Here is a 25,910-nt window from a genome sequence, read left to right on the forward strand (position 1 = left end):
TGTTTTAATTATTTAAACCAGTGGTGCTAAAATATTTTCATGAAAATGTTATGTGCCCACTGCCCCCAGGGAGCATTTGTTTCAAAATGTTTCAAAAGAAATATTCCAAATATTCCACATTTTATTGCAAGAGCTTAAAAAATACATTAAAAAAATCAAATAGCCGATTTAAAAATGTTCAAAAAAGCTGAGGCCGCTTCTTTTGGAATTGTTTTCCTAGACCTGGTTGCTTATCTCTCTCACAAAACCTGGCAACTGCTTATAGCCACATAGCGCTAGCAGGAGGCTGGAGCTGGGCTTCATCACCACTGACCAGCCACCACCACAGTGAATAATAATAATATAGCAGCTCTTCAAACTGGGGTTTATGTGCAAGACAAACGACACGCATCTCAACATAAACGAGGATATGAAAGCGGCACCACGGCGTCGTCAACTGTCTGGATAAACTTTCATCATGGTAAGAGAAAGAAGGATATCTGTCAGCGAGCAAAGCTAACGAGCTAATGAAGCTAGCGATAGCTTTGCCACAGACAGTGGTGCCTCTCATTGTTGTGACCACGAAGCTAATGGCTAACTACTTCTGTCTGTATCCCAGCTGGACAATGTATTTATTATGGATTTATGAGAAGGGAAATTCAGTCACATGCACATGTAGAGCGTGGTACGTGTTGTCATGGAAAGAAACGCGAATAATATGTGCTTTAAAGCCATTGTGTTTTCTAAACCAGTGGTGTAAAGTAACTAAGTGCATTTACTCAAGTACTGTACTTATTGCCACTTTTACTTAAGTCAAATATCTTGAGGACTTTCTTCTACCACTGGTATTTTATTTAAACTCAGTCATATGGGTCACATGTGTAGAGTAGTAGTAGTGTTGTCATGGAAAGGAACGCGAATATCATGTGATTAAAGCTATGTTTTCTAAACACTAGAAAGCAGCCCCTAAGCTGCCATGCGATAACAACATCCAGTGGTGGAAAGAGTACTCACGTTAATTACTGAAGTAAAAGTATCAATACTGCAATGTAGAAATACTCTGTTACAAGTAAATGTCCAGAATTGAGTGAAAGTACAAACTTATTGGTATCAAAATGTACACAAGTTTTCAAATGTATAAACATCTTTAGAAAATAGTAGCTCAGATCTACAAGCTCACAATGCGTTGCATCGCAGATCGGCTATTTTCAAATGGCCGAAATGTTTATAGGGCTGAAGTGGGTAATGTTTGTTAATAATAATCAAAATCTACAAAGTAACTAGTAACTAAAGTTTTCAAATAATTGTAGTGGAGTAAACGTATAATGTTTGCCTCTGAGATGTGGAGTAGAAGTACCGAAAATTGAAAATACTCCATTCTGCCAACGATAACATGCAACATATCTAGTTTTATAGTTGGAAAGTTGTTGAGTGAAAATAATTGCCTAAGTATCTTCTTCTTGTTTGAAGCTCTATTCAGTAGATTTAATTTTTGAGGAAGCTGAAAGAAACCTTTCAAGTGCTCAGTTCATTGATCAGTCTTTGGGTTGTATTCCAGATGTTCACTGATGTTTAACTTGTGTTTTAAAACTGTAGAGTTTTTCTTGTAGTCCGAAATGCTGCGATGATTTAGATTTGCTCAGAGTTTTGCAGATCTAGAACATCTAGAAAGCTACATGAATTTGAAAACAAGTTGTATTAGTTTGAGAGCCACAGAAGTTTAAATATCCAGACCTGATAAACACGTTATACATGTTATATATATATATAGACTTCATTTAACATTGGGGACTCAATTTCTGAGCCTCTAAGGACCCCCAGGGGTCCTTGAGGGGGTTACAAGGGTCCCCAGCTAACTACAAATTGAACCACAATGAGGTTGCACTTGTTGTACTTTTGTCTATTTTTGTTGTATATAACAGTATGGTCTGGGGACCCCCATGGGTCTTTTGAAGGGGTTCTCCGGGGGTCCCCAGCTGGGTAGTTAGGAACCCTTAGTTTAGGAACCCTTACCTTACAGGTCTGAGTCAGAGTTAAGTTAACACAGAGGATTTACAGTATAGATTGGGGTCGCGGAGATAAATGGTATGAAATGGGGGTCTGCAGCCCCTAATGCATATCAAACTGGGGGTCCTTGACTGGTCTAGATATAACAGTCCTGCTACTTTCAAGCAGAACACTGAACATTCAATAAACACTGAAGAAAATCTTCAAATCCAGTCTAGAATTAAGATCTGGAGGGGAAAAAAATGTTTCACTTTGAAACGTCCAAAGTGTTGGAACACTTCCGATATAATATACACCAGATATGATGTTGTCTGGTGTTCATTTCGGATTGTGGGCTTTAGCCATTGCCTCGTCTTGCCCTTAGGATTGTAAGTCAGAAAAATGGCACTCACATCTTTCCCTTGCTCTTTCTCATCGTCTCGGAAAAGAGTGCATTAGTACATTAGTGGTAAATCAGTGATATTTCTATTATCCAACTTCTGGCAACCATGATGAAGGTGACCCTACTACTTTAATTCTAGACAATGTAATGCTACCAGGCATTATAAGGATTTCTTGAGACATCCTCTTTGGTCAAGCATGCAGCTAATGTACAGCATGGAGACTGCATCCTGAAGAGAGACCAAAAGTGGAGGAGAGACATACTGTGGGCGACATGGCATGGTCTGGAGTGTGATGTCTCCAACTCCTACACATTTAGGGGAGAAATGTCACAGAAAAATGCTGGGTGATGATCCAGTATCTTCCTACTCGGCCCATTTTCAACACTGATGCTTGCTCTAGTGATATTTCATACAGTTGTCATTATTGTGGATTTGTTTCAAATAAAAACCTGTTGTCTTTTTCAGATGTAGCAGAATGGCAGTGGAAACTCTGCCTTCCTTTTTCGCACACTGCACGGCACGGACAGACCACCACCAAAACGAGAAGCCCTGAGCTACCACCCTATTTCGGAGAGTGGATGTCCAGCGAGGAAGGTGTTCTGTGGTAGAACCTGTAAAATACACTGAGAAAAAAAGAAACGGACACATAAGAGAGGGAGAGAGAGAGAAATGTTTGCCAAACTGAAGAAGAAGATTGCAGAGGAGGCTGCCACTGCTCCCAGGACAGGTGTTCGTATCCCCCGTTCCATCAGTAAGGAGTCCATCACTTCAATGGGGGCAGACTCTGGGGATGACTTTGTAAGTATCTCTGCCAGGGTGTGAAATTACCATTAAGCCTGGTTTGTATTTGGTCGTACGACGTGTCGCACACGGAAAATAGCTGACCTACAAGCTCAGTTGTGAGCCCGAAATAGGGATGCCAGTGTTACAGTAGTGAAATACTCTCAAGCCTGGTCAACTTTGGGACACTGCCAGCCACTGTCGGGTGGGTGGGTGGTTGGGGGGGGGCTCCCTCCCTCCCTCCCTCTCTGTTGGCCAACACAGACGCCCTGCCATGTCTGTATTCTTTCACCTAGCCATGTAACAGGTCTGCCTTTCACAATGATATCTATGTTAAGGCCAGTTTTCTAAGTGTTTCTGGGGCCTGTTGGCCCTGGCCTACAGTACCATTAGTAATCCCCTCTGTAGCAGGATAAAAGCTTTTTGCTGCGCCTCCCTCATATAATGCAGCCCTCGGGACAGTCGCCATCACTGCCAGCTCCATAGTCTATAGATGTACATAATGCATCACTCTCCTCATAGTGGTGTTCAGACCTTAATAACTATACGTCAGACATGAATTTATACATTTAAAATGCTGTTAAAAGCAATTCAGGAGGAATAAAATGCATCTTTAAAAAAAAAAACCTGTCAGTGAAAATGTATTCTAACTAGGAAGTGATTTAGAAGATGAAACTCATTTTTATTTATTTATTATAGCTAGCCAGACCACACCTTTTTCCATGAGGACTAATAGCCCCTAGTGATTTGAATTATGTCGTTTTTTCTATTGAATTGCCTTCAATGCCTTCATGCCTTGCAGTGAGTAGTTCTCTCTGCCTGGGTGTGTCAGCTTGATGGAGACTTTACTTTAAAAGTACAGTAGATGCCACGAGACATAAGGGGCAGGGGCGCAGGGGACTGATTAGTTGTTTTGTTTGAGAGCATGCCATGCAGGCAGGATAAGGTGTTGCTCAGTCAGTCGTAAAGGCAAACCAGTGTAACCTGAAGCCCTACTCCAATGTCAGACCTGCCCCACTTCTCAGTTGGCTATTTACACGTAAGCACGAGTGCAAGCATAGCATACACCCCCCTGACTTGGGCCTGTCACAATTATTACATAATCGTCTAATCGCAATTATTTGAGATAATCACAATTATGTTTGTATAATCGTGATTCGTCATAATCGTTTCCATTCCACCTTTTCAAATATAAAAAAAGCAGAAATAGCAGATCCATGTATTTTTACATGTTTACAATTATTAAATATGTCAATAAGTTCTTTGTATATTTAAGTTATTTGTCATATCTGCCCTGCGCAATTTTTGATTCCGAAGCCTAGAAGGCTTCATATGTTCCAATCTTCAATGCCAAACACAAAATTAAATCGTTAATAGCAATTATTTGAGTGACAATTAATCGTCAACTTAAATTTGTAATTGCTGACTGGTTCTCTCATTATTCCAGTCAGTGAGTGAGCTTGGTAATCCATTGGTTGCATGCAGTTTTGAAAGTTGAATGATTCTTTCATAAGGCTTGTAATGAATGTACACATTACCACTTGAGTTCTGTCCAAGGGAGTATTTTTTCCCCTCAACTATCTTGTTGGCAAAAAAAGAAGAATAACCATGTGTTACTCTGAATAGTGTTAAAGTAAAGAAAAGGCTGCACACTCATAGCCACGATGCAGGATTTATTTGAATTAAAAACCAACGTTTCGACCTAGCAAGGTCTTCTTCAGGGAATGGACTCTGAATAGTGTTACCTTACAGTGGAACCCAGACTCCTGAGGCTGTTGGATTTCTCTTCTCGGTTGCACTTGGTCAATTATTTAGTCTTAAAGGACGACTTCACCCATTTTCAACCTATCTTCATATAATAGATCCTCACTAATGCTCCAGATAAAATTGTGTAATTTTTTCCTACTCAGTCTGTGTCTCATAGGAGGGCTGTGGACACTTCAGAAACCCATCTACCAGTGACATCATCGTTAAGGTTTTTTTTTTCTTCAAAATTTCAACTTTTTTATTTTTATTTTTATTAACGTGTGAACAATGGCTTCCATTGTAGCACGCTAACTTTCCAGGAATAGAAAGCCTGTAGTTTCTATTAGCTTGGATTACCCATCGATGATGTAACTGGTAGACGGGTTTCTGAACTGTCCACAGCCCTCCTCTGAGACACAGACTGAGTAGACAAAATTAGTGAGGACCAATTATATGAAGACAGGCTGAAAATGGGTGGTGGGATAATGTAACTAAACGGTAACCGATTCGATAAATGACAAAATGGGTTTCTAAAACCAATAATATATTTTCGAGATTCGAGATTCAGTCAAGTGTACACATTTCTACAAGTGTGCTGTGTTGTTCCTTATACTCATACTGTTCCCTTTCCTGTTAACCCATACTTGTAGTCTTGTGAAGAAAAAATGTGTGCAACTGAAAAAAAAATTAGCCAGAGTGCTGTCCAAACTTAAAGAAATACCTCACTGTCAAATTTGAGAATGTTTATTCATTATGACATTAACTGTCGTTTTTTTTACTTAATGCAAATGTATTTTCTGTTCCATTCTGAACATGGAGCTTTGCTCTCTGATCCTACGATGCCCAGTATTCACTGTGATTCAAGGCATTTCAGGCTTAGTTCTTGTGCCTGATGACAGAGGGGAGACTGCTGTAGCATTTTTGATATCCTGTAAATAAGTCACTGCACACGTGATCTGGTGTGCGTTCGATATGCTTCCTCGATGATACAGAGAGGGTTGACAGACTTGGCACGTGTATTGATCATTACTCATACCAATTAACAGATGAGGTTGAAAAACAGTGGAGTATTCCTCTTAATGCATGTCCTCTCTCTGTCTGTCTTCATCCAGGCCTCTGACGGTAGCAGCTCAAGAGATGACCTCTCCTCCCAGATCCTCAGAAGGAACGATCAAATTCGCAAGCTTGAGGCCAAACTATCAGGTAATTTACTGTTAAATGTATGCACCAGGAACAGGTTCAAGGTTTTACATAAAATTTATTGTTTTGATCGGCAGCACTAAGAAGAGAACACGTGTTATAAGCTATTACATTACATTACAGTCATTTAGCAGACGCTTTTATCCAAAGCAACTTACAATAAGTGCATTCAACATAGGTAGGGAACGAAACTACTAACCACCAGTGCATTTTCTTCTAAAACAAGCAACTAAGAGTATACCTAGCGCTAAGGTAAAAGTGCAATATATCAGCTACCTACTTTCTTAAACAGATGAGACGACTAGCTAAATCAAATGAGAAAGAGCTAAAACAAATAAGTGTATGGAATAAACAAGATCCAGTAAAACAATAAAACAAGAGTTTGTACAACTAGTTAACAACAAGTAGGCAAGGCGAAGAGGAAGGGTAGTGTTTCCTGATTACACCTTTGTTTAGACAGGTGAGGTGTGTCCCATTGATTGCGTCATCTCTTTTTCGAGGGAGCCCTGAGCAAGATTGCACTGTTGTAAACGATATAAAGCAACCATTAAAGCACATATATCAAAATAAAGTTGACGAATTCTCAGGCCCAGTCCACACTACTGATTCGCAACGCACCTCGTTGAAAGTTGGAACCAGTTGCAGCGGTCTGAATTGAGACGTTGCAGGTCGGTGCAGTTTTGGGATTCTGTCTGCAAGTGGTTGCAGTCATAACTTGTTGCGTTGGAAATCATTGGTGTGGACTGGGCTTTTGTCTCATCGATTTTGGCCTTTATGCTCACAAAGTTCTTTTTCACAATTTCCTTTTTCTGTTGGTGATTATTGAGAGCAAAATAATGCTTATAGTGAGTAGTTTATTCTCAAGCCGAAGCGTAGTGGACTGGTGTCACTGTTTCTCCCTTCAGGTGGCGTACGAGACGACTGTGTTCCTCTTAGAAAAGGTTAATGGCTGCATATCCTCATGCAGCCTTTTAACTGGGATGGTTTTCTCATCTAAAGAAAATCATTGTTTTTTCCTGCCATTATTTCTCAATCATGTTTTTCCTTTTTCATTTTCCTCCCTTCATCATGTTTCGTTCACCTCCTCTACCTCTCTCCTTTCCATCATCTGCCTGGCCCTCTTCCCTGTTTTATTTACATTTCTGTGTGTGTGCGTGTGTGTGTGTGTACTGTCGGTACTCCCATGTCCCATCACCCTCCTCCTCCTCCTCCTGCCACTAGACTACGCTGAGCAGCTACGACTTATGCAGAAGACCAAGGAGAAGCTTGAAATTGCATTAGAAAAGCATCAGGATTGTACGTACTGTTCCTTTACTCTCCTCCCATTTTTGCTTCCTTTCCTCTCATTTCTCCTGCCGGCTGTGGTAACGGTCATTCAGTGCGCCATACGTTTCTGTCATAACAATCACCTGTTCCAAATCACCATATATGGGCTTCTTGTTGGGGCTTGTTAGCAATGCTTTTCTTGATTTAATCATGCCACGAAGGAGAAGCTATTCATAGTGCAATATTCAAGTTAGCTCACTGGATTTAGGTTTTTTGTTTGTGGGTCGTCAGTCATGCACTGCTTGCCTGTGCTTCCTCGAAACACGCACTCGGCTGTAAAACTTTCTGAAATTTGAACACTCACTTTTCACAGCTACTAACCGAAGTCTGCGTAATCGTTAAACATCGCTCCGTATCTTTTAGTGCTATACACATCACGCTTTTTGTTTTCTGTCTTTGCTTTTCCGTCTCTCTTGCTCTTCTTTGCTGCCCAGCTTCCATGAGGAAACTTCAGGAACAGAATGAGTCCCAACAAGCCAGCAGAGCAAAGATGGCAGAGGGGATGGCTCTAGCCCTGGAAAAGAAGGATCAGGTACACGCCATGCTCAGTGAGGAGTGCTATTATTGATATTTGATTATTGTTTTGGGGGGATTTTCCTTTTTAAAATGTATGGTAATCTTTCCCTCTTTTGCCTACAGGAATGGATGGAGAAGATGGCAGTTCTGGAAAAGGTAAGGGCTGTTTACTTTGCAATTACACAACATCTGACATTGCATCCCAGAGAGCATTTGCAGACATTATCCATTTTATTCCCATTTTAATAAACCTGTCCGGTGTTCATGTGCACTTTGTAACTGCTTTGCACGGTGCTGTTTTAATTAAGAACAAGATGATCCTTGGGGGCATCCTTGAGAGGAAATATGGTAATCATCCTGAATATTATTATTGGACATGGCCTGTCAGTTTATTTTTGGTGCTGCAATGTGTGTCCTTCAGGAGAATGCATCTCAGTCAGCACGGCTGGAGGAAATGATGGAGCAGAGCCTCACTCTGTTCCAGAAGAGAGACGACCGGGATGAGCTTGAAGGCTTCCAGCAGCAGGAGCTGGCTAAAGTGAAACACATGGTACACACACACACACACACACACACACACACACACACACACACACACACACACACACACACACACACACACACACACACACACACACACACACACACACACACACACACACACTGCGGTTGCGGACTGATGAGTGGGTCCATTTGGCTTCTTTGTATGCGTCTTGTGTCTTTAAGCCCCCTGCCAAACTTCTGCATCAATATCAATGCCTATATCTCATCTTACTCCTTAGACAAGGTTCTTTGCTGATGGTTTATACTGTAGAGTGACAGTGACTGAAATGCATAAGTCTACCCAGTGGTGTGTTCTAGGTTTTTTCGGAGGGATACGATAATCATTCCCTTCACGACATGCGTGTGGGCGTGGAGATACGCTAGTGCGTTTTCAATGGATGAAATGGTTAGTAGAGGGTTACGAAAATGTTCTGCAGGTCACACTACATATATAGCGTAACACGGTAGAACACACCACTGGGTCTTCCCTCGAGGTGGCCTTGACCTATTGAATGCACATAGTCTATTTTATGAATCAGAATGTGAATTGAAGATGTACCCGTGTTGTGTCTGTGTTATTTTGTCTGTCTTATAAAACCTGAAAAATCAACAGTATTAAAAAAAAAAAAAAAAACACTCCAAAGGTCTTTTAACTAATAGTCCAGTACATTAACCCTGTTTATTTTACATTATCGATACGAAGCTGATAATAGCGCCAAATTTTGCATGAGGCTTCTTTAGGACCTACTGATGGATTCTAGCCTTGGGTACCAAACTTTATTTTGAATATTTTCCATACATTTAGGCTTATCAATATTCATAAAAAAAAACAGGCCGATTCACCTTTTGGCCTATAACTCTTGAACCGTAGGTCATAGCATCAAAAATATCCTTGGATCATGACGCAACTTTGCATATAGGTCCCGCCTCTTTTCCGATTTCACGATTTTCCGCCATTTTGCGTTATCTTCAAAACACATATTTTGCTACTACTCCTAAATATTTTGTCCAAAACTCACACAAATCGGCACACCCTCTGTCTTTGGTCATGTGATCAAGATTTATCAGTCAGAATTTTCATATTCCCTTCGGATTGGCTACGATTGGCTTCTGAAATTTGTGGGAGGGTCTGTTTGGAAAAAAATGGCACAAATCATAAACACAGCGTCCTATTTGTCCTAAATTCATATCATTGAGGGGCCATTAATAAACGTAGAGCCAATGCGATTTCACTTCCACCCATAGGGGGCGCAACAAATTCTACAAATGTCACTGTTTTTGCGCCAAATTAAGTACAAATGGTCTTGTGAGTCAAACATTTGCAATTGCAAAGTGGAGAACAGTCCAAATTTGATTTGCCACATTTGCAGGTGGAACAGTCCCCTTTACAAGAGCATTTGATCAGCTCTCTGCATGCTTTGGAGACTTCTGGAATTGTCATCCAAACTGGCACCCTTGCCTCAGATTCCTTGGTCCATCCATACTCATGTGGGGAAGGAATAACTTGTTCTGTTTGTAGGCTGGTCGCCCAGATGCCTGCTTGATACACTGCCCGCTTAACATGCTGAAGTAGTGCATCTTGGGTGGGTGGCAGTTTCTCCATTGACCTATTCCCATGACAGAAGAGTTCTTTTCTAGTCTGGTTGATGGAGCTCAAAGGACTGGATTTGTCATACAGGATAACCGTCAGTCTCTCAAGCTTCTGGAATTGCTGACTCTCAACATTCAGCTGCTGGAAGGGATGTTTGGCCAGACTGACAAGTATCTCTGTGACATCATCATAGGCTTGCCAGGCATGCCAAGCTGACTTCTTGCCCTTACTGTGGAAAGCAGATGTTGTGTCACAACCTGACAATGCATGGAACATAGGCAGAGCACGAGATTGTGGCTCCCCCAGAGATTTACACATGTTGTTGATGTGGTAAAATCTGTATTTTTTGCCCATGCCAAAAGCCACCCAGATGTCAGCCAAAGGTTGAATCGTAACTAAATCATGGAACAAGCCTGCAAGGATCACGATGACATCAGTGTCCACAGTACGCACAAGGATAGTTGTTGCTCCTTGCTCAAGTGCATGCCGTACATGAACCAGAATCCTGGTGTCTGCCTCCTCATGATTGCAACAGGTCGATTCAACCTTTGGCTGACATCTGGGTGGGCTTTTGGCATGTTCCAGACACAACATCTGCTTTCCACAGTAAGGGTAAGAAGTCAGCTTGGCATGCCTGGCAAGCCTACGATGATGTCACAGAGATACTTGTCAGTCTGGCCAAACATCCCTTCCAGCAGCTGAATGTTGAGAGTCAGCAATTCCAGAAGCTTGAGAGACTGACGGTTATCCTGTATGACAAATCCAGTCCTTTGAGCTCCATCAACCAGACTAGAAAAGAACTCTTCTGTCATGGGAATAGGTCAATGGAGAAACTGCCACCCACCCAAGATGCACTACTTCAGCATGTTAAGCGGGCAGTGTATCAAGCAGGCATCTGGGCGACCAGCCTACAAACAGAACAAGTTATTCCTTCCCCACATGAGTATGGATGGACCAAGGAATCTGAGGCATGGGTGCCAGTTTGGATGACAATTCCAGAAGTCTCCAAAGCATGCAGAGAGCTGATCAAATGCTCTTGTAAAGGGGACTGTTCCACCTGCAAATGTGGCAAATCAAATTTGGACTGTTCTCCACTTTGCAATTGCAAATGTTTGACTCACAAGACCATTTGTACTTAATTTGGCGCAAAAACAGTGACATTTGTAGAATTTGTTGCGCCCCCTATGGGTGGAAGTGAAATCGCATTGGCTCTACGTTTATTAATGGCCCCTCAATGATATGAATTTAGGACAAATAGGACGCTGTGTTTATGATTTGTGCCATTTTTTTCCAAACAGACCCTCCCACAAATTTCAGAAGCCAATCGTAGCCAATCCGAAGGGAATATGAAAATTCTGACTGATAAATCTTGATCACATGACCAAAGACAGAGGGTGTGCCGATTTGTGTGAGTTTTGGACAAAATATTTAGGAGTAGTAGCAAAATATGTGTTTTGAAGATAACGCAAAATGGCGGAAAATGTTGAAATCTGAAAAGAGGCGGGACCTATATGCAAAGTTGCATCATGATCCAAGGAGTCCAGGGAAAAAATATTTTTGATGCTATGACCTACGGTTCAAGAGTTATAGGCCAAAAGATGAATCGGCCTGTTTTTTTTTATGAATATTGATAAGCCTAAATGTATGGAAAATATTCAAAATAAAGTTTGGTACCCAAGGCTAGAATCCATCAGTAGGTCCTAAAGAAGCCTCATGCAAAATTTGGCGCTATTATCAGCTTCGTATCGATAATTGTGCGAAATGACCCCACTATAAAGCACCCTTGATTAAATAAATAACAATTTGCACAGAGAGCCGAGTGCATTATTCATCACTCTGCCCTCAAGTTAATCCCCTCTGCCCGCCAATTTGGCAGCTAACCACCAGGATACTTTGTTTGTCTGAGTGTAGCTGCTGAGGAAGGAGGAACTACTTAGCAAGCGGGACAGAGAGGTCCAGAAGAAAGAGGCAGAGCTGCACACGGCTAAGGAAGGAGCAGCCGATACCTTGGGCAAGCTTCAGGCTCTGAGACAGGAGCATGAAGAGAGCTGCAGACTCAACACAGAGCTGGAGATAGAAAGGTGAAGCAGGACACTAACATTGTTGCTGCACTTCTACTGTTTGGTTCGGGAGTTATGTGGGAGAAGCGTCACCCTCACTTCGCATTCATGGTTAAACTCCTCAGGGTCAGGTGAAAAGTAGCATCTGGCTACTCCATGTGTATCGGAGGAGGCATGTGGTTGTCTTCCTCCCCTGGCCAACATTGGAGGTTTTAGCAGCAGCGACACATGGGGGGAATCAGCAATGAATAAAATGGGGAGAGAATGGAAATGCCAATGTTGGTTGTTGTTGGAAAGAATAGAAAAATAGGTACTGGATCAGGGTCAAAAGCTTGACTCTTCGATGAAATAGTTGCATCAAATCATAAGGCTTTGCACCTGAATAAATCAACAGAATTTGATTGGATGCAGGGCCGATGTGAGGCAATCAGGTGGGGGCGCTGAGGGCAAATGACTAAAATGTGTCAACATCGTTGAAATCGATGTAGCTTAACACTGTATTATGCACGCACGCACCCACACACTACACTGAGCCTATCTCATGCATAATTGAATAATAAAGTAGGTTGACTCCCCCCTTTAGAAGTGGACCTTTCTTGATTTGGCTGCAGAAACCTCTTCAGTTATCTTGGAGTAATCCAATCTGCTAGATAATTGGTACTCAATTGTCGGCCAGTCCATTCAGAGAGTCTTGAGACAGAGTTAAATGCAAGTAAATTTGTGTTGAGAGTTCCTCTCAACAGAGGCCACTGTTAGTGGTACATGCAGCAATTTGCACAGGGCAATGCTGAGAGAGAGAGAGAGGGAGATTTCTGTTGTATATTATATGTAAATTTCTTTTCAGCGGTGCCATGGCACCCTTTGGTGCCCTGTGCAATTGCCCAGTTTGACCAACATCAAACTGGTGAACTTGTTTTGGTGAACCTGAAGGTTTCTTTTAGCATATTGTAGATGTCCCTGTGTGGATGGACTGAAACCTTTACTATGGATGTCCATGGTGTGGTTTAAATCCTAAGAAAAGTATTTGCTCTCTTTGCCCTCATCTAGTAGTCCATATCTTTTGAATTATGTATATGTTTGAACCTCAATTTGGTTATCCACTGAGATCATCCAAACATAAACACTGAATGCACTGCGACCAAAGCCGTAAGAGAGTCACTTCCTCTTTGGGACCCACGGTGGTTATTGGGTTACGGGGGACAGCTTGATGTTTTGCATCACTGAACAAATTATACTGCCTGTCACTATTGCCATACATCAAATCATGACGAGCATGTCAGAAACTCTGCTGTGACTTTCTTTAGAGAGGAGCTGCTGGTGGCCAGAGAGGAGGCAGAGAAAAACATCAGTGCGCTGGAAGGGAAAGGCCAGGAGCTGCAGAAGGTCATCCAACAGGTCTCTGAAGACTTCCAGAAGGTCAGTTCAGGAACACAGCCAGGAGATAACAACTGAATTCCTTAATGTAGGGCTGCAGCAAAATTAAGTGTAGTAATTGTATGTCATCATTTTAATTTGACATACAATGGTTGACTTATCTTTTAAAAAATGTATATATAATATTGGAATTCCCTCTGTAGTCACCATATTATGAGGAAAAGGAAAACTGTTTTTTTATTCACAAATGATCAAAACTTATAATTGTGATTTAATCACGTACGAAATAACAATGATTATCCTTTTAGTTATACCTGTGCAACTCTTTCTTGATGACAAACGTACTACTGAAATAAATGATACATTTATGTGTTTGCAGTCACAGAGTGTGGTGGCGTCGTTGGAGAGGTCCCTCCTGGCGTTACAGACTGAACATGATGCCCTGAAGTTACAACAACAAAAGGTCAGTAGTGCAAACCTTCTCTTATTCTCCTGCTCCAGTCTGGCAGGAATTTAACAATAAACAGGATCTGATGTACTGTCTGTAGCTAACCGGCCCCTATTATCCCTGGATTTGTTCCCTGTCATGCCAATGCCCAGGCTGCTGTGACAGACGAGGACAAGGAGCGTGTGTTGGTTGACCTTCACGAGAAGGTGACCTCGCTGGAGAGACGACTGGGGGGTAACCTGAGTGAGGATGAACACCTGCAGGAGCTTCTGAAGGAGGTAAAGTCAACAAATCGTGTTGATTTCTTTGTCTCCTCTGCCTGTCATTTGGCATGCAGCTGCTTGACCCATCAGGAGGTCCTGTTCTGTATAAACATTCTTCTTTTTTACCCTGCCCATTGAGGTGGAGATTCCCTGCTAAGGTAATAATGAATATAATTTGCTCCTGTTGTATAATTTGCTTCTGTTGTATTTCTTGGTTTTGTTCTTGGCTTTTACAGAAGTCCACGTTGGAGCAGAGACTAGACGAGGTCAGGATGGAACTTCTGGAGGCACGGACAAACCACGCAGACAACATCAGCTCTCTAGAGGCACAGGTTAGCCCTAAGCCACTAGAAGAGAACCAGGGGATTTCCAAGTTCTTTTTTTGTCTATCGAATTAACTAAGATGCTTAAAACGCAAAAAGAAAATGACACTTACAAAGGTTATAGTAAATATGCTCCCCCTGTATAATAAATAAATGTCCATTCAGCAAAGAGTATAATCTTTTTTTTGGAACTGATATTCCACCCATTGTCATACACCGACCTGCAGTGCCCAGTCTTACACATCTTCTTGCACCGCAGATATTCAGAACCAACTGTAGTGTCACTGAGATACAAACACTTCTACGACACAAAGATGAGTCGTCCAAAGCCTACAGAGAGAGAACAGACGTACAAGTAAGTAACAGCAACATGTATTGGGAAATGCAAAGTACTGATACATTACAAAGGTAGGGTAAGTGATTTTCTTTGGTTAAAATAAGTGTTAAATAGCTCTATATTCTGATAGTACTCATTGCTACAGAGTGTTTGTTCAGTATTAGGAGTCTCCATGTCTCCAGCTCTTTATTAAACAGAATGCATTTTCTGGTCAGGATACCAATTTGATCCAATCAGGATAGAGAACTCACACAGGATACAGATTAAACAAGTGAATTTGGAAGTGATGACACAAAGAAATGAGCAGACAAAATTGGAACTGGAACGCTATAAAAATGAAGCTGATAAATGTGTACTCTCTTCTGATTGGCTGAAATGTTGTCACCTACCTGAAAATTCATTTCCTGTTTATTAAAGAGCTGGAGAGACAGGGAGACCCCTGTGACTGAACAAACACACTATAGCAATGATTACTATCAGAATATAGCACCCTTAACCTTTTATTTAAAAACTTTGAGTTTTAACCAAAAAACATCACTTACCCTACCTTTTAACTCATTTCCTGCCAGAATTATTTCAGATTTTTTGCTGTAGACTGCCAGAGATTTTTCATTGAAAAAAAAAATTCTCAGGAGCCGAGATACAGATTTTTTAAGTTTTAAGTTAACAATGAAGTGGATAGGAGTTTAAATCTTTGATATATCATATCTCCTTGGTCTTTGGGTCTAAAAATAAGAAAAAAACGAAAAAAAAAAAAAATTAAATAGAACGCAGATATGCGTCTTTGGCAGCCAATGTGTTAAAAGATAATTCATAACTTCTTCTATAGTTATAATAATATATATATATATATATTGCAATAATAGTGTGGGTTTGTCCCAAGATCCCAAGTCACGCCTGGTCTCCCAGCACACCAGTGTGCCTCGGCCCACCGTTTAGTTACGGTAGGTAACCACTGAATTAGTGAATTAACCCTGGTAGTATTGTCTTTCACAGATCGCCGGTCTGGAACAGCAAGTGCAAGAGGCTAATAAGGGACTCGGGAGTGCAGAGCAGCAGGTCACAGAACAACAGGAACATATGCATAAACTGGTGAGTATGTATTACGTTTATACTGTGGGAATTACATAATGAATGACACATTTGAAATGTAGTATGTGAGATTTGTTTTTTTTTCCTTCAGATTGAATTCAAAATATTTGTCAGGACAATTGACAAACATAAGAAAGTGCATACAGCAGAATGTTGGAGAGAGCTGAGTAACTGATTAGTGTGTTTATGTTCCTCCAGCAAGCAGAGTGGGGCGTAGAGAAGACCAGTCTAGAGAAGGAGGTGTCTTTAGCGCAGCAGCAGGGCCAGGAGACAGAAGGCCGCCTACAGGAGGAGGTTGCAGCTCTGCAAAAGGAAAGCGATGCGCAACAGACAACTCTTAATGTCAGGATTGTGAGTTCTGCTTCTCGTCTTCAGTTCTGATGTTTTTTATAATGTAACATCTTATCTGTCCGTTTCAGTCCATTGCACCATAGCTGATTATGACTGCCCATGCACATTTTATATCAGCCCTCAGGGCTCAAATGAAGCTATATTTTCACCTAATGATATTTTAAAGGACTAAAATGCAACAGCACACCTCAGAATATGCCAGTCTGGGCATGTCCGTGTGAAGCTAAAGGTTTTTGACTGTGTGTATGTTCTGGCATGATTCGGCATGAAACTGTTTTCACCTTGACATGCACTATTACAGTGTAAAGCTATTTCAGATGTGCTGTCTTTAGACTTGGCAAATAATCAGCTTTGGGTGATTTTAAACGAATCTGTTCTAAAAAATGGGACAGAAAAAAGTATTGATACAGTATGTAATCTGAGAACACAATTGGTGCCCTTAAAAGGAATCCATTGCATCGTTTGAGACAAACTATGGAAAATAGTGCTTTTACAAATGGCCAATGATGGAAATTGATCGAGACCGTGTTGAAACTGGAATCACAACTGGACTATGTAAAGGCAAACAACCCGAGACTGTCCATGCGCACACAGTGTATGCACCCTGTACTTATAAACACTGTCAGCCTTAAATATTTCACGCTATGGCTTCTTTTCCATTTCCCCCACTTATTCAAGGTAACTACAGCAGCATGTACACTGAAGGGATTTTGTATAAAACAATGACTATGCCTTAATCATCCATGCACAGATGCATTTGTCCTTTAACAATATTGTATTAATATTAATGCCCTAACATATTTCCTTGTCTCTTTGTGTGTGTCTTTAGAGTGAGCTTGAGCAGGAGAGGTCATCCCTGCTCCAAGGGAGGGACGAGGCAGAGGAGGCTATGAGACGAAGAACAGATGAACTTGAGGAGGCTAAGGTATAAGACACTGTCTCGATTTAGTCAAGTGGACCTGGGTTGGCTCTGTACTTGGACCACTTTTTTCCGTTTACACACTAAATCTCTTCGCCCCAAAATAGCCGATCTACAAGCTCACAATGTGGCGTGTTGTGACGCGCCGTGAGCTTGTAGATCTGAAACAACTAGCCCGAAACAACTAGCTGGGTTTTCACCGAATGAACAGACATCTTTTTGTTTCAGGAAAATTCTGCTCCCTCCAAAAATTCTCACATTCACTTATTGGATTTTGCTTGAACATCCATGAAAGGTTTGGTTGTCCTCATTATGAGACAGGCGTAGGCCTTGGTCGTATATAAAAATAGGGGAGAGGAATTTGATCATTTTCAGGAATTTTAACATTTGTGGTTCAGATGAATGTTCACATCTAATACCGTTTGCATAGCAGTGGTCGAGCTACTGTCAGTTCAGCGCGTTGATATTTGTTGTAGAAGAATGATGTTCAGCTATAGAGCGTTACGTTTCCCTGCCAAACATGAGCCAGAATCTTTAAATCTTGCAGAGATATTAAGGTCTAGAAAATGTACTGATTGTTTCAACAGAAATGTGTTGGATCTGTGAGACATCTTTGGCTTTCAGCACTTGGGTGTTAGCCCTATCTAGCTCTAAGGCTTGTTGGCCAGAGAAATGGCACGTTACCAAGCTGCTGTCAGCATACATAACATCAACCAACACGGTCATATTTAGGATAATATACAGTTTAGGAAAGAGTATGGCATCTTTAACCATTTTGCCTAGCATCGCTATTTTGGACATGTCATTGTAGGCAAATCATTGTAGGGATCAAAATGGTTTTTTTAAATTAGGGCTTAAAAGTGCTTACATGTGCATGAATTCACACATACGGTGTCAGGGGCGACATCGGTTTTGTGAAGCAGATCTGTAACCGTGCTGTTCCTGAAAAAGTGATACAATGCATCAAACATACGGAGCAATAGAGCATGTTTGAAGTCCCCAATCCCCATGTCCATGTGTGTGTCCTCAGGCGGAGCTGAGCAGCCGGCAGACTGTGAGCGTGGAGATAGCCAAAGCACTGGAGGACACCAGACGACAGAAGGAGGAACTCCAACTCCAGGTCATTAGGCATACAGAGGAGGTTTGGCTATTTTTCAAGCTGTAACCATTTATTCAGAGAATGTTCTGCCCAATACAACACTTGGTACTGCAAGTTAAATGCCTTGCTCAAAGGAGAGAGATCAGTGCAGTTAATGCAGGTATTTGGATTGGCAACCTTTCAGTTAGATTCCATGTCTAAATTCACTTGAAACATGTAGAAATAGAACGTTTTGCTTGCTCTGCAAACATTTTAAAATCGTTCCTCTCAAACAACCAATTCAACTACATCCAAAGGAGAGCACAGGTATGGATGCAGATTTCTGCAGGGGAGAAAAAAACAATAGCAAAATTTCACTCGCTAAAGGAAGGTATTAGATTATTAAACATATTTTCCAACTCAAGTTGTTAAAAAGTGTATTGGCCCTGTATCAAGGCTTAACTGATCACGTCGTATGACAAACACATCATGTTTTCAGTTAAAAGTATAAAGATGTTTTTAATGATTGTTCAACAAAGTATAAGTGAGCCTTTCATGAATCGTGCTGAATCGGTGCTCTGCCACAGAGTACACCATGGTGGCGAGTTTGTGGCATTTAATCAAATGTCATTTAATGTCTTTTTCACAGGTCGCAGAGCTGACCACGTCTCTTCAAAACACAGAAAAGGAACTGGCCAATGTCACAGAGCAGCTGAAACTTAAAGAGGAAGACATAATAACACTACGCAATGGTACGCAGCAATACACAGTCACATGCAAGGACACACACTTACAGTAAGAACTATTTAAAAAAACAGCGCAAATAGCCAGTCTATAAATGCACAACGTACAGAACATTATGAGCTTGTTGATATGCTATTTTTGCTATTTCAACAAAATATTAATTTAAATGTTTGATTTTTAGTTTTTTGCCTGATTTGACATGCCCATGATGGGGACGACAGATTGAAGTGGTTAAAGGCACACTCACACAGACTGTAGGCTTCCATTCCAATGCCCCATATGTTAATTTTATAAGCAGTTTATTAGTTGAAATTCTGTCTGTTTTCGAGCTAATCTTTAAAAAATCTAAGCTATTTGAATCCACATAAACGGGATTCTAAAAGTCCTCATTCGTAGCCATGAAGCTGCCATCCTTAAGTTTGTGTACATCGTCTCCCTCTCCTGGCAGACTGTGTTAATTACAACGATGTCTGTACAGTACAGATGGTGGTTCATCTAGCATCCAATCCAGTGTTTAGTCTGCTTCAAATTACTTTATTGACACTGTCAACCTGTCCATGTCCTACCAGACACAAGGGTTTACATTTCTCAATGAAAGCTCCAGATGTGCTAGTTGTATTGTATCAACATACCTGGGTTTAGGTTTATTTTCTTTAAAAAAATAAATTTTAAATGGTGGATATCTCATTTTCGTGGTGTTGTTTTTTTCTTCTTCTCATCCTGTTGTGCAGAGCTGCAGGCTGTCCAGGAGGACAATGGGAGACTGCTGGCCCAGGTGGAGGAGAGTGAGCGAGACAAAGACAGGCAGCTGGACAGCCTAAGGGAGGAAGTCCTCACACAGACACAACAACTGGACACCTGCCATTCACGGGTTAGGACCCCCCCCCCCACACACACGCACACACTCACACATACACACGGTCCTACATATAATTACTTCCAAAATTCCAGTCTGTCAGATAAAGGCTTGAAAATAGTAAATTAATGAATGAATCAATAAATAATAAACTAAACTAAATAAACAGCTGTTTAATTGTGTGTGTGCTTTTATTTCAGATATCGGACCTGGAAGTAGAGGCAGAGACCCGTACGGAGCATCTCCAGTCTCCAGAGCAGGAACAGAATGGCAGCGTAACTGTGGATGACCTTGACCACATTCAGAAGGTCAACAGAGAACTGGAGCAACAGCTGAGTGAGAAGAACAAGGTCAGACGACTTATGTTTGTGCATATATTAATATATAATAGTGTTAGATAAAAGGTTTTTATTTACAATAAATGTATTATTTATTCTTGCAAACAAAAATGTCTTAACTTTTTTGTGTTTTTCTCGTTTTCCAGACCATAAAGCAGCTGCAGCAGAGGCTAGCAGAGCTAAAGAGAACCCTTCAGAAGGAGCTGGTGAGATATCCTGTGTAAAAAAATCATAATAATGCTTTTCTTTTTTTTCCTAGGAATATTCCTGGCTACTGTAATTACATTAACATGACGTCTGTCATGCGTGTGTTGCAGAAGCTAAAGCCAGAACCAGAAGCTGAGGGGAAGGAGAAGGCACCAGAAGGCAGAGGAGATAAGCAGGAGAGACTTAGTCCCGATCCACCACCGGCCGCGGCCACTGCCCCTGCACCAACCTCGGCCGTCCCACGGCCACGCCCTCCCACATCCAAGACCCTGGTCACCAACACCTCAGACCTCAACGACTCCAGAGAGATCAACTTTGAATATCTCAAACACGTGGTCCTCAAGTTCATGTCAACCAGAGATGCTGAGGTAAAGTAGCCCGGCATGGCCAGACTAATATCACTGTGTAGATATTAGTCTGGAATCTCTGTTTGGAACCTGCATTTCCAAGGGGCTGATATAAAAAAAAGCCTCTGGTGATAAACCTGCCCCATATTTGCATACTGGGCCCTGATTGGTGCCCCACAATTTAGGGGTTAGCCAAATCCAATCACAACCGAGCGGGGTCAGACTAATCTGCCAAGGGCATTTTCTAAATATTTTTTGCACTGGCAGAATCGTCTGGCTAGAGGTAAAGAGGTCAACATGTGTGGGGTTTATCCATAGATGTTGAACATTAGATGCAGCATTACACCATCAACGATGAGATAACCATCAGAATAAACCTTTATTGATCCCGCCAAAGGAGGCAGCACAGCAGTGCTAAACATCACAAATTAACATATATACTGGTGTTTACCATATCAGGAGCAGAGTGTCAGGCCAACGCAGTAAACCCTACTATGCATCCCCTGGCACCTAGTTAGGCTAATGCCTGATTTATAATTGCTTGCACATTGTGTCATGCACCAAAAATAGCCGATCTACAAGCTGCTGTGTGGGTACTATAGCAGCGGCAAAACACATAAATGTGTGGGGAGGATTAATTGGCATGATGACTGAAATGCATGGATTAAAGCTCTGTCACTCACCAATACTGATTTCAGTCAGAGTATTAGAATGGGTCAAACTAGCAATAGAATACATGTTCATAAGCATCTTCCATGAAACCCTAATGGTCTCGCATATTTCATAAAAGCAATGGTTAATGCCTCAATCGGCAACTTCTTCAATTGGTTGGCTGTATGTAGAACAGCAAGAACATACGTTTAGAATGATAATACCTGAATTTACTATTCTAATCCCAGTTCCTGTATGTACATTTGATACATGCTGCTCTCAAAAAGAAAATGTCCATTTCATGTCAGTCTAATATTTTTACTGTATATTTCTTACTTCTCAGGCATATCAACTAATAAGAGCAGTGTCTGTGTTGTTGAATTTCACTCGTGAAGAAGAGAACATGCTGAAGCAAACCATTGAATATAAGGTGAGTGTTAGGGCCGTCACGATTATGAAATTTTACTTGACGATTAATTGTCGCCCTAAATAATTGCAATTAACGATTTCATTGTGTTTCTGTCGTTGAACATCGGAACATTATGAATACAAATTACATTTCTGTTTGGCTTTTAGGCTTCGTAGACCAAAGGTGCACAGGACAGATATGCCAAATAACTTACAAAATGTAATTACTTTGTAAATAAAATAAAAACATTAGTGGAAATAGCCGATCTACAAGCTCAAAGCGTGTCACATAGTGACTCATTTTGATCTTGTAGATCTACTATTTCCACTATCTTTGGCAATGTTTGAAAATATATGCACATTTGAACATGGAAATGATTATGACGATTATGCAAGAAATAATTGCCATTATCTCAAATAATTGCCATTAGACGATTATGTAATAATTGCGACAGGCCTAGTGAGTGTGTGATGTCAGAACGGTATTGTTCAACCAAATCAGTGCCACATGGGCGTAGAATACCTCCTTCAGCGTGTCCCTGTTTCAACTCCCAGCCGGCCAGACTGTTTGCCTTGTGTCATTCCCCTGTTGTCCGCCTCTTACTGTCTATATTGAGATAAAGCAGAAGGGCCAAAAATATTAATACGCTTCTGAGAAACGTGGCCTGAAGTAAAGCTGAGGTCCTTTACTCAAGGATGAATTTGTTTGTATTGTAAGAGGGGAACGCAGGTTTTCGATTCATTTAGGCACCATTTGATTCCTTAAAATCAATACTAATACCAAAGGTGGTACATTTCTATATATAATTTTCCCGTAGCCATCCATGCTAAATATGCTGTCTCAATAGCCTTTTAATTGGATCAAATAATGATTTAGTTTTTTTCCCTTTCCATTAGATGTCGTGGTTTGGATCCAAGCCTTCTCCTAAGGGCATTATTCGGCCTTCGATCTCAGGAACGACACACTGGAGCTGAGGAGGAACACTCGGGCGGCTTAGGTGATGGGGAATCAATGGACAGGGTGATATATGCACTTGTTTCCAAGTACAACGTGTCCCTTCCTGCACCTCTCCCATCGTTGTAGCTGCCAGTGCCCAAACAAGGACTCCATCCAAGCTTTAATCAGACACAGTTTCCTATGTAACTCATTCTTTTGAGGAAAAGACGGTCGTCGGGGACTGAGAGGGGGTTTTAGAGGCACTTATTTATAATACGTTGTTTTTGTAATGATATTACTTTCATATGAACGGTGGAAGCAGAGAAAAGGTTTTACTTACCTTGAAGAGTAACCATTCAGACAATAATTTACAAACCATTCAAACAATAATTTCCTTTTTATTTCAAAAGGACGCTATCGAGACAATTTAATGACTGTAATGGATTTAGAAGAATGTTGCCGTCTTGATCTTATGGGTTTACATAGCCGCAAGCAACTCATAGATCCTATTTTTAATATCTGGAATCTAGAGTTGCAATACCAATCCTTGACAGCCCATACATCCAAACAGGAAAGTCATTTGTATTAAACGTTGCACCTGTACGGAAAGCTTGAATTATCCTCTTTCTAGCTGCAAAGTATTTGTTTAATAAAAATCCACCAGACATGTTATGAGCTACTTACTGTCAATAAATTCTGTGCAGGTGTTTATTTTTCTAAGTGTTTGAGTTTGGAAGCGCTCGTTTTCAATAACGCAACATCCTGCTGGCTCCTGCATTATGTGAAATTTCGAAACAGGTGGTACGCAGGACCATTGAGTGATTTCCAACGAGCGCTTCCAAACTCCAACACTTAGAAAAAGAATCACCTGCACGGAAATTTATTGACAGAAAGTAGCTCATAACATGTTTACGGTGGATTACAGTGAACTTTGCAGATGAGGATAATTGAAGCTTTCCGCACAGTTGCAATGTTTGAGTTTGATGTTGTTAATACAAATAGATAAGATTTTTCTGTTTAGATGTATGGGCTGTCAAGGGTTGGTATTGCAACTCTAGATTCCAGATATTAAAAATGGGATCTAAGAGTTGCTTGCGGCTTGGGTTTACCCTGGATTGGTTCCCAAGTGTGTAATGGTCCTTATGGGAAGGTAAATTTGTGTGTTCAGTCCATTGTAATTTCACATATAAGAATCATAACTATGAAGAATTGTCAGCCCCCCCCACACACACACACACACACACACACACACACACAATGGCTATATTGGCCACACCCGTTATCAGCATACATTTATGTTGAACACCAATCAGTAAATCATAGAGAATCCCCATTAACTTTCTACTACACGGTCAGTTTTCATGAAGTTTGACAGTGAGGATATTTTTTTTTTCTTATGTTCTTCATTGCCCTTTATTTTCCCATTGACTTAGATGTTGTACATGGTACTCAGTCAATGCCAATGACTGCCTATGATCTGTGGTTAGGGAAAGGGATCTTTACTGATCAGAGGAAGCATGGTATTAATGTTTCTTTAAACCCCTCAAGTGTTCTCTGAATGAATGGTACAGGCTATGATTTCTGAAGGAACTTTTATGAAAGCCTTTTGGTTTGTTATCTTTAAAAAAAAGAAGATATACTGTAGATATATTTGAAGGCCTATAATTGAAGGGCTTATAGTGTGTCATTTTAATGACAGCCTGTGAAGGGTTACGGTTCTCAAATGTTTTGGGTTCACGAGACTGAGACATATTCTGGGATCGTTGAAATAAAGGTTTATTTAGGTGAGAAGCTGGGTAATAAATGCAATGTCAATTTGATGAAAGTATAGCAAATTAATTTGTAAATTGTTGATTGGAGGACATGCCTACCTTTACCTGCCTTGTGTCGATGTAAATGAGTACATTCCATATGTCTATTTATATATGAAAACTGTATATATGCATTAAGAACTTTATAAATCAGTGGATGTAAAATGGTTTGATGTGACCAGTTGCAGTATTGTCTGTTTTGGTTTCTGGCCGTTGCTGTGTCATACAGTCTCACTATCCATTGCTTCCTGTAACTTCTGTGAGAGTTCAGACACAACATAAAGATGTTTTCTTCCACTGGTGAGAAGCCCAGGTAATATGCATGCCTATTGCTAGACTCCCTTAAAGCAGTCAGAACCGTCTGTCAGGAATCTATTACTCATTCTAGGATTTCCACAAATTCTAGAATATTCCAGATTTCCTTTTCTATTCTAGAATGCTCTAGATTCTGTGATCAATTCCAGTGACTTAAAGAAGCAGAATTGCTCCTGTCTGCTCTCTGACTTACCAGTCTCAATTATGCAGAAAATAACTAGATTGTTCTGGTTTAAAGGGGTTTATTACAACTTTTGAGGCTGTATCTAATCGAAACAATTTTCATTCAGGGGAAAGCACATACAGTAATTGAATGCAACAGTGCAAAAACTATCATTGGTAACAATGATGATGTCGAAGCCACACATCTAGCCCTGGTGCTTTGAGGAATGGACTCCACTGATTTTATTATACTGTCTCCATGAGAATAAAAGAAGCAATGCACTTTTGAAACATTATTTGATTCTTCTACATGTTAGTCCATGCAACAACACTGTACAATCACTACAGATTGTCCTAATGTCATTATTTAACAACTGCCCCTACACATTATTCTGTTTGTTTCCCTTCATTTATTGATAATAAATCAAGATTGTGAAATCTAAGACTCTGCATATTTTATAAGCCAGCTGGTTCCAAATATTTGGCTTTGTAGCTTAGTTTGGTTTATTTGCACGTACATTTTTTAAACGTATGATGAAAACAAATATGGAAAAAGAACAATACTTTTAAATGGGAAGAAACCAAAATAAAAACATGATGTGCCGGAAAAGCCAGCCCCCCCCCCCAAAAAGGCTTGGCCTTCCTAATAAAGTTATTAAAGCTTAGAAACTAAGGTCTTGATGAAGAAATGGTGAATATTCTATAACAACAATAATAGTAATATCAATGAATATAGAAATGTCAATTATTGTAATAAAATATTTATATTGATGATAATAGATAATACCAATAATAATAATAGTCGTAGCAGATAGTGA

General features: G+C 40.6%; 1 protein-coding gene across 3 annotated transcripts; it reads left to right on the plus strand.

The window, feature by feature from the left end:
* Positions 1 to 277: 277 nt before the first annotated feature.
* golga1 (golgin A1) lies at positions 278 to 25,535 on the plus strand. 3 transcript variants are annotated; one of them, XM_080433105.1, is made up of 24 exons: positions 278 to 460; positions 2,835 to 3,167; positions 6,008 to 6,098; positions 7,317 to 7,391; positions 7,856 to 7,953; positions 8,061 to 8,093; positions 8,359 to 8,487; positions 11,983 to 12,152; positions 13,436 to 13,547; positions 13,885 to 13,968; positions 14,106 to 14,231; positions 14,453 to 14,548; positions 14,799 to 14,894; positions 15,873 to 15,968; positions 16,167 to 16,319; positions 17,149 to 17,244; positions 18,269 to 18,379; positions 18,966 to 19,068; positions 19,792 to 19,931; positions 20,117 to 20,266; positions 20,401 to 20,460; positions 20,572 to 20,829; positions 21,803 to 21,889; positions 22,765 to 25,535. In XM_080433105.1, exons 2-24 carry the CDS (start codon positions 3,039 to 3,041, stop codon positions 22,840 to 22,842), a joined length of 2,571 nt encoding a protein of 856 aa, XP_080289231.1. In that variant the 5' UTR covers positions 278 to 460; positions 2,835 to 3,038; the 3' UTR covers positions 22,843 to 25,535. The 3 variants fall into 3 exon arrangements, with proteins under 3 accessions (XP_080289231.1, XP_080289232.1, XP_080289233.1); XM_080433106.1 differs by having other exon boundaries at positions 18,269 to 18,358; XM_080433107.1 differs by lacking the exon at positions 7,317 to 7,391.
* The last annotated feature ends 375 nt before the right edge of the window (positions 25,536 to 25,910 follow it).

This window comes from Gymnoscopelus braueri (genome assembly GCF_963280865.1).
Source record: "Gymnoscopelus braueri genome assembly, chromosome: 7".
In the NCBI taxonomy this organism is placed as follows: Eukaryota; Metazoa; Chordata; class Actinopteri; order Myctophiformes; family Myctophidae; genus Gymnoscopelus; species Gymnoscopelus braueri.

Coding starts and splice junctions, on each gene's coding strand:
- golga1 (XM_080433105.1), top strand. CDS start 3,039: ATGTTTGCCAAACTGAAGAAGAAGATTGCAGAGGAGGCTGCCACTGCT. Junction 3,168..6,007: donor CAGACTCTGGGGATGACTTT/GTAAGTATCTCT, acceptor GTCTTCATCCAG/GCCTCTGACGGTAGCAGCTC. Junction 20,461..20,571: donor GAACCCTTCAGAAGGAGCTG/GTGAGATATCCT, acceptor CGTGTGTTGCAG/AAGCTAAAGCCAGAACCAGA.